Source organism: Ostrinia furnacalis, unplaced genomic scaffold (assembly GCF_004193835.3).
Source record: "Ostrinia furnacalis isolate ACB-3 unplaced genomic scaffold, ASM419383v2 OfSCF3220, whole genome shotgun sequence".
NCBI classification, from domain to species: Eukaryota; Metazoa; Arthropoda; class Insecta; order Lepidoptera; family Crambidae; genus Ostrinia; species Ostrinia furnacalis.
This window is the reverse complement of record NW_021133459.1, coordinates 278,384-292,728: the sequence shown is the minus strand read 5'-3', so window position 1 is coordinate 292,728 and position 14,345 is coordinate 278,384. Positions and strand designations below refer to the sequence as shown.

The 14,345-nt window shown below is 37.5% G+C and overlaps 1 protein-coding gene across 2 annotated transcripts in view; it reads left to right on the top strand.

Annotated features, from left to right (window-relative positions):
- LOC114357541 (solute carrier family 16 member hermes) overlaps positions 1–14,345 on the top strand; it is a 55,501-nt gene that overhangs the window by 8,726 nt on the left and 32,430 nt on the right. For both annotated transcript variants that reach the window (XM_028311222.1, XM_028311223.1), the window contains exon 2: positions 7,305–7,579. In XM_028311222.1, the coding sequence (XP_028167023.1) occupies positions 7,432–7,579 (148 nt within the window). In that variant the 5' untranslated portion in view covers positions 7,305–7,431. The remainder of the gene's footprint in view (positions 1–7,304; positions 7,580–14,345) is intronic.

Genomic DNA, 14,345 nt, shown 5'->3' with positions numbered 1-14,345 from the left:
CATCTACCTGCATGCCAAATTTCAGCCCGATCCGTCCAGTGGTTTGGGGCTATGCGTTGATAGATCACTATGTCAGTCAGTCACCTTTGAGTTATAAATATTTAGATGTGGTGGTTGTAATGAAGGATTGACGGTTAATAATGCAATGCTATTTGTATGCGAGGAGATTGATGCCCGTTTTCACCATCAATCCCTAATTTTTAAGTGGCCCCTATGGTAACAACAGGAATTTTGTTTTCATAGAGGTCACTCAAAAATTAGGCAGGTTTTAGTCACGCTGACGCACGCTGACCGTCAGCGCTGACAGCCGAAATGTATGAAGCATAGGCGCCAAGCGATCAACGTCACTCAGCAGGACCGTTCCCTTCAATTACATATATTGATCTGTCAGCGCCGACGATCAGCGAGCGGTCAGCGCGAATCTAAAACCCGCCTTAATGATTGATGGTGAAAACTCGCATTAGAATTTCATTACCGTAGTAATAAATAGCAGTAATATTATTAATGATAGTGTCTGGAGGCCTATTAATTTATAAAAACTGTTAATTAAACAGAACGTTATCAGAAAACATATGTTTTTATCTGAATGAATGATAAGCCGTAGCCTTGTCTTGTACTCCCGAGCCGTGTAACTTGATATAATTAATACTAGCTGTGCCCGCGACTTCGTCCGCGTGGACTAATGACTTTGGGTAGGCACTTTTAATAATTTAGTCTAATTATTTTACAAAGGCCTATGTTCAGCAGTGGACGTCCTATGGCTGAAATGATGATGATGATGATGATGATTTTACAAATAGCTTTTGCCCGCGACTTCGTCCGTGTAGAAGTCGAAAAAGTTCTCATAGGATTTTTAAATGGTTTTTAACGTTATCATCTAAATGTTTGAATACTATTTGATCGTTTAAACACAGTGAATGATTCAATTACATCAAATTTTAATGATACTTTTCACGGCTTCGCTCTCATGAATGTTAACGACCGTCAAAAGCACGTCGATAGATGGCGGTCACTAATTTAGACTTTGATTTGCTCGTTTAAACACAGTGAATTATTCAATTACATAAAATATCTATAATGACTAAATTTTAAATATTATGAACAGTTCTATAAATGTAATATTTAGTTCCTAATTAGGACTAATGATACGTTTCACGGCTTCGCTCTCATGAATGTTTACGACCGTCAAAAGCACGTCGATAGATGGCGTTTTTAAGGATATTTCTCACCTCTTAACTATTTATTGAAATTTAGTTTGTCACATATCGTCATAAATTGTAGCCTATATATTAGCCTGGGTTATAAATAATAATACTGTAAAGTTTCAACAAAATCCGTTTATTAGTTTTTGCGTGAAAGAGGAACAAACATCCAGACATCCAGACAAAAAGGTTACAGTGAGCCAACCATAAAAGATAGACATATGCTGTAGCGGACTTTTTTGTAGAACTTTTAAAGGGGAAAATCCTATCATACATAATTTATGCGAAACTTTAACCGTTTACGCAGCGTCAGCTCTCAAAAGGAAAAAAATCACTGATTTGAAACATTCTTCATTGGTGCTCCGCTCCTAGTGGTCTTAGCGTGATGATATATAGCCTAAAGCCTTCAGGGATTAACGGACTATCCAACACAAAAAGAATTTTTCAAATTGGTCCAGTAGTTCCTGAGATTAGCGCGTTCAACCAAATAAACAAACTGTGATTAATAAATTGCGCCACTACAAACCGTACCAACAGATGGCGCTGTTACGATCTTACTATGGCAAACTCCACCGCGCATACAATCCTGCATCGCGGTGACGAAGTTTTTTACCCTGCCCAGTATATATAGACAAACCAAGATTGTGTAAATTAAATGTTCTAACTCCTTATGGTGGTTGAGCGTCATGTTCCACTACTTCAGCTTTATAATATTAGTATAGATTAATTACCTAGCACGATTACAATACACTCGTGTACTTTCTTAGATCTATACTAATATTATTTACTTGATGATAAATAGGCATTACTATGGACCTCATAAGAAGGCTCAAGGTCACCCAAAGGGCGATGGAGCAGGCTATGGTCGGAGTTTCCCTGCGTGATCAAATCAGTAATCAGGAAAAAAAATCGTAATAAGTGTGCCCCTCTCCTTCATGACGATCGGTCAAAAGAGAGATGCAGGTTATGGCGTGAGAGAGCTGATCTCCCCTGCCCTTTTGTCCCTATGTCTGAGAGTCCTCCGCCTGGACATGACCTCCCCTGGCCTACCTGGAAAACTTTGGACGCAGGTGGCCGTAGTAAAGACAATCTGTTTAGGTGGGGATTCTTGGATGGCTCAAACTTGGAGTGCAAGTGTGGTTTTGTTCCCCAGTCGACGAAGCACATGATGTCGTGCCCTGCGTGCCCAAATAACTGCACGCAGGAAGATTTAATGAAGGCTACTGACAACGCCACTCTTGTGGCGGAGTTTTGGGCTGACGCTGTGTAGGTTTGTTGTCGACACGACAAGAGGAAGAAGTCCGCAGGAGAACCAAAGTGACCGACATAGCTCGAAGAATTGCTAAAATCAAGTGGCAGTGGGCGGGGCACATTGCTCTTAGAGACGATGGCCGTTGGGGCAGGAAAGTTCTCGAGTGGCGACCACGGGCTGGAAGACGTAGCGTGGGCAGGCCTCCTACTAGGTGAACCGACGATCTGGTAAAGGTCGCGGGAAGAGCCTGGATGCGGGCAGCGTAGGACTGCAACATTTACACACAGCTATTTTTTACCCGACTGCGCCAGAAGGAGGGTTATGTTTTTTTTAAATCGGTTAGTAATTTTTGAGGTTATTCGTAACGAAAATACCTATAAAATACAAATCTTTCCTTTTTATAATATTAGTACATTGTGATTGTTTTCCTTTTCAATAGGTTTTCAGGATAATACAAATCTTATAATAATTGTCCTGATTGTTCCAAATACATATTTTAATTAATATGATTCACAGGACAATGTAACAGTTTATTTATTAACTTGGTAAATAATTATGAAACCGCATAACTGTTGATATAGGTCAAAATAAGCACTTGTGTGGTATTTCAAGTAGGCAGTGTGCGGTTAGATAGTATGAATGTAAACATACTTAAATTGATAACTATGACTATAGTTCTGGCGCTTAATTCAGTCAGTGCCTGAGGTATGGGAGCGGAATGAGAAGGGTGTCATTGACATATTATTAAGTGACAGAGCATATCTGAAGCATCTGAAGTCTCGATGACATCTGACGTTACCACATGGTCCGTGACCCTCTCTCGGCATGGGGCACACTGAAAACCAGCGCCGTGGCCTTCGTCACCGTGGGCCACGGCATATGCTGAGTGGGGTCCCGTTGCAGTGGGCGTCTTGTTGGTGAATGGGTGGCACTGCTCAGTTTACTCTTGCTTTTATTTTTTCTTCTTCCATTATTATGTGCCACTGCCATGTCTATGTAATTGCCTGTATTTGTGTGATGTCCATTGTAATAAATGTATCTTTCTTTCTTTCTTTCTTACCGCGCCCATGCCTCAGGCACTGACTGAAGCGCTAACTACCTATTCTAACTTTTATTTTATTTTTATTACTGTTCAAGGTGGCATAACGTCATTAGCCTCCTTACGAGTCGACATAACACATAACGACTCGCGAATTGATATCAAAACCAGATTACCAGACGGCCAATGTCAACGACCGCATTTGAATGTATTATTTAGCTGAACAACAGTTATCAGAATTCATTATAATATTGTTAAGCACTGAGACTAAATCTTATCTTATAAAAAGCCACGCTTAAGCGTAGTGCATCTCGAAGTTCTTTGGTTCATTATCATCATCATTTCAGCCACAGGACGTCCACTGCTGAACATAGGCCTCCCCCAATGACGTCCACACCGCACGGTTGGTAGCGGCCTGCATCCAGATCTTTGGTTCCCTTTTCTCATCCACAAAATGACGTCCACTGCTGGACTAAGGCTCCAAGGATTTCTACAATGACTAGTCCTGCGCTGCCCGCATCCAGGTGCTTCCCGCGACCTTCACCAGATCGTCGGTCCACCTAGTGGGAGGTCGCCACTTGAGAACTTTTCTGCCCCAAAGGCCACCAGTTCTATAGCTATGTGCGAGCTGTGAGCTATGTATTTGATTGCAATAAGAGCCTTTTTTTATCCGACTGCGCTACGCAAAGGAGGGGTTATGTGTTTAACAGCCTATGTATTTAATGTACGCTAGTTCTGTCTGTACAACCGTTAATAGGCGTATGACTATATTATGACTATTACTAGGTATTATCACTAGGCTCTCGTTGATAAGATAGTTGTTAAATGGAATATTTCATAGTCGTTAAGTTTAGTGATTTTTTCATCTGATTTGATTTATTTTTCTTACTTTTTTGTTTCATGTTACAGTCTTGACAGGTTATAGACAAGTTTGTCCCGGGGGAAAGTTGGACCCGCAACGAAATTAATCAGAAGAACATAGGAGGAGTTCGAAATTAAGTTTCGACTTGACAGGTTATAGACAGCATACTCGTAATAGGCTTATTTTTATACATTGTTCTTGTAAATTATTACTTAATGCAAGTCACATAAGGTCCCACAGTGTTTCGCTTAATGTGCCAGCAATCAGCATACAGTAATTATTATCAGATTATTTCGAACTAAGCGGCCCGCTCCGGCTTCGCACGGTTAGATAAAGGAATTTAACAAAAAAAAAAACAACAGCTCAGACATCTTCTCTTGTGTCGTCTCCTCTCCGCTTTTCTCCTCTCCGCTTTGATAGAAATAACCTGCCAGCTTCGCCGCACATCTCTCATCTCGCACTAAGCGTTTCGATGACTCTTTTGCAATGCGAACAGCTAGGGACTGGAATTCGCTGCCTGCTGCTGTCTTTCCTAAACACTATAATCCGGGCCTTTTCAAAGCGAGAGTGAATAGGCACTTACAGGGCAGATATGTACCATCCTAGACTGCATCTCACTTAACACCAGGTGCGATTGCGATCAAATGCCTTGTCATGCATAAAAAAAATCACCGCTCCGCTCCGTCTTGGAAACCGGGCTTAAGTCTGTAATTTACAGGGGGTCTTACCAACATTACAGACAGACAAACCGTAAATACTTCAAGGCAGCCTGCCATGGTTGGGTGATCGCTAATTCTGTACCCAATTGTTTTAATTTGTCTTAAACGAAGCTAATGATAAATATTTCCTGCCTAAATTACTTCCTTATTAGGAATTGTGAAGCTATAAGTGGAATTAACCCGGAACCAAACGGCTACCAGACTAGAATGGGACTACCCGTGGACTGCACTCTTCGTAGATATCCTAAGGCGACTAACGCCCGTAATCAGAAACGATGCTTGCATATGTGAATATGCAAATCGAACGCATAGCGTTTTGAATGGAGCTCTGTGATGGGTTCATGTGTCAGCCTGTGCGTCCACGCGCACTGGGAGACCTCATAGTAATGTTTGTGAGTACGGGCGTAAGGGCTCTTTCAAATTAGGGCTCGCTCCTACGGCAACATAAATGTAAAAAAGGAGAGCCAAGTTCAATACAAACATTATGCTTGGCTGTGGGCTTCGCCGCAAAAAGAATGGAGATCTAAATGAGTACCAAGTTCTATGCAAAATCCAGGAGGTTAGAATCGAAAGGGCGTGGGTTTGATTCCCACCGTAGGCAGTTCGATTTTTGAAGTTATTTATAATTTTTTTCCTAGTTATTTTTAAATATACCGATGTTTTATTTTTATCTACCCAATCGGCAGGTGGTAGACTGATAAATGATAATAATGATAAATGCAGTTACAAATTAATAGATAACGCACTTAATGTTCACCGAATCAAATAATCAAGTTACGCTTGTTTTGTAGCGATTGACAGTTGTTTGTGTATATAATTGTGTTTTTTAATTAACGCTGTGTGTATAGTTATTAATCTAAAAATCAACGTCAAGGTTCGATACTGTTGACTGTCGATGCCGACAAAACGGTTTTCATATAGGTATGATTTAGTCTTTCAGTAACTTGGCCCACTTTTAGCTTGGTCCACCGGGCCACATCTTTTCTTTATAATACTGTACTTACACTTAAAATTTATACGCGCACTATTATTATTTATGTATGTATGTATATTTTATGCAGTATAGGTTAGTGTCCGTGAGTCCCATTCGGCATGGGGTACACTGAAAACCAGCGTCGTGGCCTTCCTCACCGGGGGCCACGGCATATGCTGAGTGGGGTTAGGGTTGCCAAGCGTCCAGGACATGTTTGGCTTTTTACGGTCTTGTCCGGCCGGCTTTTGTTAGGCTTTTTATTTGGCCTGCTGCGCCAGGCGAAAGTTGAACCACAGAATAATATGAAGCCCACGCATCAGGATGTATGTTGGGCAACCGATGATACGATGACAGTACTCACTCGTGAGCTATGACACTAATTGCACCCTTTCTTTCAAGTCGCTGGATTGAATTTTTAAATATTTTTTCTTCCAGCAACTGGGCCCACTCTAAGGCTGAGTTGCACCACCTAACTTTGACCGTAACTATAACGATAACCGGTGTTTTTTTGTATGGAGTTTGACAGTAGAAATTCTCGCAAAAAGATGCGCGATTCCACAACAAACAAGGGCTTCCGCGGAAGACCAGTAGCTTTATTCACGTAACACTGAGATGCGATCCTATCGAGTAATCGTTCTATCGAAATTACCCTTGTGAATACGGATTTAGAACTGATTTTCAATGGGACGACGCGACGTAACAAAACTTCAACGACAACAAAATACTGAGTTGCGATCCTATGGAGTAATCGTTCTATCGGAATGACCCTTGTGAATACGGATTTAGAACTGTTTTTCAATGGGGCGACTTCTGAACGTCAGCGAGATCTTGACTGTCAAAATACGTGAATTAGGCCACAGCTTCTTGACATGCCCTTACGAGCATGTCAAGATAAATGCTGAGCGGAAGCCTATTGGCACAGTGGCCTTGCTAATTTTTTTTTCTTCTCGTGTTGTGTTGTTATTCTACTAATTATAAATGCGAAAGTTTGGATGTCTGGATGTTTGTTACTCTTTCACGCCAAAACTACTGAACGGATTTTGTTGAAACTTTACAGTATTATTGTTTGTAACCCAGATTAACATATAGGCTATAATTTATGCCGATCTGTGACACTAAATATCATGTGGATGAAGCCGCGGGCAAAAGCTATTGTTTATAAATTTTGCTTACTGTGATCAATAAAGTCCATTCTATTCTATTCAAACAAAGCCTCAGTAAAATTCATTTAATTAACACCTTTTATCTTTGTTACAGATCAAATCAGCGCCAACCAAACAAAAGACTGAGCTAAGCTATGTAGAAATAAAACACGGAACAAAACGCACATTCCAAATTTAAATTGACATGCTCTGACGCCATTTTGAATCCGCCCGACGACAAGATGGCGGCGACGCCGATCAGATCGGTTATTGAGGAGAAGGAGGTGTTGGATGAGGCTGAAGAAAAGTTGTTGGATCAAAATCAAGTGCTGGTGGTGCCTAATTCGGGGCAGGATGAGGGGCTGCTGTCGGTGAAATCCTCTAAGAAAGGTAAGTTGTTGAATTACAATAGAAATACAGGGTGGAAACGATAAGTGATCTCACTCGATTATTTCTAAACTATACAAGATATCGAAAAACATATAACTGATCCTGAAAGTGCTTCACGAGCTCTTTCAAACGATATCAGTAATAGGTTACCGAGTTAACTGGATCCATCCGAAAATTCAATGTTTTCAGCCTCCATACTAAATATATGCCACTATGCCAGCCACACAATATTAGAAGTGTTAATTTTTTTATTTTAAATAATAAACACTTAAAATTAACTCGTAAATTGCATTCTTATTTAAAATTATTCATGGAAAACATTGGTTTTAGGCTTTACTTGCTATAATATTATCAAGACATGAGTGCCATGACTGTGGCAGTACTAAATGTATGGAAGCTGGTAACATTGAATTTTCGGATAGATCCAGTTTGTTTTACAACTTATTATTGGTACCGTTGGATAGAGCTTGAGAAGCACTTTCAGGATCAGTAACCAGTTTTTGGATATCTTGTATAGTTTTTAATATAATGTGGTTTTACTAGATATATGGAGGCTGGAAACATTGAATTTTCAGATAGATCCAGTTTATTTTGTAACCTATTATTATTACCATTAGATAGAGCTCGTGAAGCACTTTCAGGATCAGTAATTAGTTTTTGGATATCTTGTATAGTTTAGAAATAATCGAATGAGATCACTTATCGTTTCCACCCTGTATATGGTAATTTACTAACAGCCGCCCGCGACTTCGTACGCGTGGTCCCGTTTCATCCCCTTAGGGGTTGAATTTTCCTGTCTCAGTGATCACCTACGTTTTAAAATTAACCCCCATGCATTGAAGTAATATTACTACGTATAGAACAGACATCGCGAACAAAATATGTCCAGCGCGGGGTGCGGGGCGGGAATTTGACGGACAGCTGTCAGTCAAATCCATGACTATCAAGTTTCATAATTTATGGCGATAAAATCTGCACCAGAAAATGTCGTACTTCATTGCTAGGATTGCGCGAATAGTGACGTTCCTGCGGTCGCCTCATCATAGACATTATGAATCGATTGTGAAAATAAACAAATCGACTAAATTGTGTTATTTATAATTTTCATGGTGCTCAAGCAGCTCAATAGCAAAAATGTTCAGCTACTCACATTATTTTCTTTTATTATATTGTGCGTTTCCTGTAATGTAATCTAAGCGCCCCCCCTTAAACTAATAATTAGCCCTCCTAGACAATTGACAAAACGTGGCAGTTGAAACATTCGAAATCACTTCGCTCTGCCGTTTTTTGGTGTTAGTTACTTCACTCTGTGATGCGATTTTAAAATTACAACTGGCGATTCCGAATTCACAACTGAGGGGACTGAGGCTAATCGTGTTACTAGTGCTACAAGTGCGTATGGGCTTCATACTGATGCTTAAGGCTTTAATTATTTTTCTTCCCGATTAAAATCTAATGTAATCGATAATCGCCTTGAGAATCTTTAACTGGTATTTTCTAATTCGATAAAAAAATTACCCATCTCTAGTTTAAAACTGTCATCCAACAGCGCACGAAATATTATGAGTTATAGATAATGATACCATTACAGAGGCGACACTTCGTTTACGTTTAGTTTCTGCCTATTGAATAGTGGGATATTATTAAATGCACATCAAATAACTTATCGCACATCAATTTAAATAACTTTCACATGAAATAAATTATTTCATTGCAAAGAAACTAATTGTTTAACAAAACTAGTACCAGAAATAATTCGAAAATACACATCAAAAGTGTACTTTATATCAAACGCGCAACAAAAACTTGTTGCATGAACATTATTTGTTTGTGTTGGTCCAAACAAAAGATGCCGCGCGCACTAAATAGCAGCGGCCGCGAATGTAATGTTATTATTATATTATTATAACAATTAATGCGCGCAGATGATATTGATTTATAAGATACTTGATATTGTACGAGTGTATACTCGGAAAATAAATAAAATTAAATATTAAAAAAGTATTTAAAATCAAAGTCAAAGTTCCTTTATTTTCTTAGACTGTGCTTACAAATCATTAAATATTAAAATAAAAACAATTAAACTAAATGTATATATCTGAAAATCTACATGTCTAAAAAATTAAGTTTTGCTCTTATTGAGCCTTTACATGTATCTTAAATTATTTTTTTCCCTATCAGCGCCTCGAGACCAACATTTTGGCAAGTGCTGAAAAGAAGCGCCGAAACAAGGGTATTATTGTGTTGAATATAAACAACGGTAGTAGGTACATGGTACATTAATGATTCAGACGTGGTTTTCTGAATTTGCTACACATTCTTGAATGGGTACGTATGAGTATGTCACAAAAATAGGTATACAAAATTACGTTGTACCTATAATAAACAATATAGTGACATGGATATCTTAACTTACAAGATTAAGAATGATAATTCCAAGATATTTCTTAAAAAAAACGAATGAAACCATGTAACAGTCCAGATTATATTGCATTTAAACTGTAAAAATAACTTAATTTCCTTTAAATAATATAAGTTTAGTTAGTTTCTGCCGTTTGGTATACTTATCCACAGTCTGATCGGTTTTTGCTTCGTGATGCAATCTAATTTTTGTGTACTGATTTATTATGGCTCGAATCAAATGAATTCTATGATTGTATGTTGCTGGCTGATTCAGTGAATGTTGATTCAAATTTGCAAATACTTCTTTCTCAATGAAATTCTTTAGAGTGTTTACGGTAATATAATTATAATCATATCTCGAGGCAAGACTTCCACCGCTTCGTCGTATTAAATTACGTATGATTTTTTCTGTAGCCAAGCATATTACGTACACGTCTTCTGCCGAATAACATAAGCCACCCATGTCTTTAACAGTTATAAGCCTGTGATGTGGAAGTTTATGTGGTGTCGTCAGGCTGTCAATACAGACTTCACATTTTAACTTTTTTGTTAACTGTCTTGATACATAACCAGATATATAACCTACTATCAATTTGGACTCATATGTAAATGTTTCATGATCAAGCATTTTTGCAAAAATATCGCAATTAGTTTCAGCTTCCAAATTGGATTTTAGCAATGATGTATTTTGCAATACTTCAAAGGATTGAAGGTCATATTTAGTTGCACAGGATGTACTATTAATTATATTTTCAGACGAAGAATTTAGAATAGTGAAATTGTCGAGAGGAATGCAATTGCCGGTAAAGGATGACTTAAGTTCCAGGTGATTTAAAGTTTTTTTATATGCTGCTCTAAATTGTAAGACATTGGGGTTATTATTATAACCGCCATGACTTCTTATGGAACCAAAATACAACTCCAAATGGTCTTGACTCATTCGATACATAGATATGTATCGAAGCATCTCTTTTTCTACAACTGCGTAGTTGTAGAGTATCTTAAATGATTCGATACATATTATGGCGCCAATAAACCCGGTTTTGTTAGCAGATTCAACTATGTTCTTTTTTGAGATTTGTAATAATATTCTGGATGTCTGGTTCCTTCGTTTAATTATTCTTTTTGATTGGTAACGAAATTTCAATGCAAGTATATATGATTTCACTTCATCCAAATAAGAAAATATTTGGGACTTGCTTTTGCTATCGACAGGACGCTTAAAACCATAGAAATGACATTTTCTAGAATTCATTATATCAAAAAAATTATTCATCAAAGTAATAAAATTCACCGTTCCTGATGAATCTTGGAATTGTTTCGAATTCAAAACTTCATCACACAGTAGTAAAGCTTTTGCTACACTCATACTCAGAAGCTGTGTTGCAAGCTTTACTTTCATAATCTGTTGACGAAAATATATATGACGAGGTGTTAACTTGTTTCCGAATGTGAGACCTTCGTTTTGTTGAAGCTTGTTTAGATTTATTAGTAGTTGCCATTTGATTTGTTTGTCATTATTATCGAACAACAGTCTTTTTTTCTCAAACGTGTTTCTTATAAGTTTTATAACATGGCAAGGGTCTATAAAAATGCAAACTTTTTCTCCTGTGCATGGATGTGGAAAATAAGTCTTCATATTATTGACGTCAGATAACTTGCAGCCCAAAATATCAGCTGCGCCAAAGTTTGCAGAGCAACCATCAAACGTAAGACTTAAAACTTGGCAACCAACCTCATGGCACTTTTGCAAGCATATTTTTATCAAATTCGCCTTTGTTTCAGCATTTACACCGGCCGTCAAAAAGTACCCCACGGGTAATTTCCAATTTTCGTTTAGGGCAACCAGCATAAATACTAAAGCTTGCGTTGCTACAGTCTCGTCTTCTTCACCTTCCATAGGACCTGCTCCAAAATTAACAGCACCCAATTTTTGATTATTGTGAAAAAGCTTCTGTCTCCTGATAGCTATTTCGTCAAATACCAATGAGCAGATTACAGGTTTATTTGAATTTGCGTTGGATTGGGATTTCTTCTTTAAGGCTGCAAATGCTTCTGAAGTAAAACCTGGCTCTGCATTAACCGTTGAATACCACCTGCAAATGGTCCTAGGATGTGGAAGAGCTTTGTTGTAGCATTCCCTAATGTATTTATAAGCAGCTGGTGAATAGTAGTGTAAAGTCAATGCGAATTTCCGTAAGGGTGCAGTGCATAATAGATAATGCCTGCTCTGTTTATTCTTTTTCATTAAAGATTTATGTAACTCAACAACTTCTGCTTTAGCCATTAAATCAATCTCGGCATTTAAATTGAGTCCAAATGTATCTTTCAAATTTTGGACAATTTTTTTGTAAGAAGCATTTTTTTTCTTCAAATAAACATTTTGGCTTTGAATTTTCTTCATTTTTTCAGTGAGTTTCTTGTTAGCTTCAGATTCCTTGCGTAATTTATTTTTAAGTACAATTTTTCTTGGACTGTCAAAAATAGAATTCGAACTGCTTACTGATTCAGACAACGATTCTGATACTTCCCGTTCACATGTTGATGGCTGAAAAAGAAAAAGTTATTTTAGAAGCCTGTGAATACCGTTACAGTATTAAAAATTAATAAAAATAGTATTAAAATAATAATATAATTACGTTATCGCATGGCACTGCAGATTTCTTTAAGTACACTCTTCCCGATTTAGAGGTGAATTTTTCGTTTTCTTGGAAATGCATGGAACATATGCATGAATGCTCGGTAGGTAACCATGTTTCTTCGCTGCGATTCTTTTGAACGAATTTGATCCATATTTCTCTTGTATCACGGCACGGCCGAGGAAACCTTTAAATCCAAATTAATAATAATAAATAATACTAAAATTATATTCATCATAATTCATTTTTATTTAACACTAGCTTTCCGCCCGCGGCTTCGCGAATTTTGTCTGTCACACAAAAACAATATCGCGCGCGTATTTGCTCCCCGTTTAGACCTACCCTGGACTACGACAAACATTTTAAAACCAAAATCAGCTCAATCGGCCCAGCCGTTCTCGAGTTTTAATCAGACTAACGAACATCAATTCATTTTTATTTATATAGATTATACGTCAATACACATAACCCCCCTTACTAATAAAACTTACACGCTCGTTGAACAGTGTTTTAAACTGACGTTTAGTATGGAAATGTCATTTTAAAACAGTGTTCAACAACTGTGTAACTTTTTATTAGTAAGGGGGATAGTGTCTAGTCTGCGCATAGAAATGTTTTATTCTTTGATTTTCACGTAAATATGGCTACCGCCGCGGGGACCCGTTGCAATTTAAAAATTAAAATCAATTGCGTGTTTTTATATAATAAATGTTGAACTTACTTATGAAAAGTCACTCCTTGACTTTTACTTGTGTTCTTGGTGTTCTTTGAACAGTATCTTAATGCACATGAAGGCATATTTTCAGAAAACAAAACTTCGCTCAAACGCGTCACCTCGTGACAAGCGCTGGGCACATACTAATTGTATTTCGGTCCGTGGACCTATTTAAGTGCCAGAAACAGTCTAGTTGACATGTCTTCTCTAGTACGTAGTACATTATAACTCAATGCCCCCATGCAAAATTTGAGACTCCTAGCACTTGTAGTTTCTGAGATTTCGTGATGAGTGACACTCGTATTTATTATGTTGCTGTTTGTAGTTACAGAAATACAGTGTGAGTCACGTTAAAGTGTACATATGAAAATAGATGAAACTAGACCTATTTTTATCGACAAAAAAGAGGTCAAAAAATTTTTGAGATTTTTTTTTAATTTTTTATCGATTTTTTTTTCTTCCAATTACTTATTGTAAAGAAAACGTAATAACTTTTAAACTAAGCGGTATATCCTGATAAAATAAAAACAGTAATAATGCTAAATAACAGGCGATACTAAAAAAATACATAAAATACACAAAAAAGGCCATTAAATAATAAAAAATGAAACTTTTTGAAAAAAATCTGCTAAAGATTCGTGTTTTTTTGGTTATTTAATAAATTTCTCCAAAAAATGCCCCTATAACCGGTGATTTTTATTACTTTGTATTATTCTCTATCGTATTACCTTCGTAACACCAAAAATCGCATGTCTCTATCCCTATCACAACGTTTGCAATGATTGTTTGAACTAAGCCTCTCCGGGCGCGCCATTCAACGCTTCGTTAACAACGAAACTGAAAATGGCTCTAGATTTGTAATTTTGATAAAGACAAGTTAGATTTTAAATAAAAACAAAAGATTTCGAAGTAAAATAAGCATTTTAGTAAAAATTAAAATTGTCTCTACCTGTAGCGGAGAATAATGTTGTGGCAGGCCTTTGTTCAAACGATCATAGCAAATGTTGTG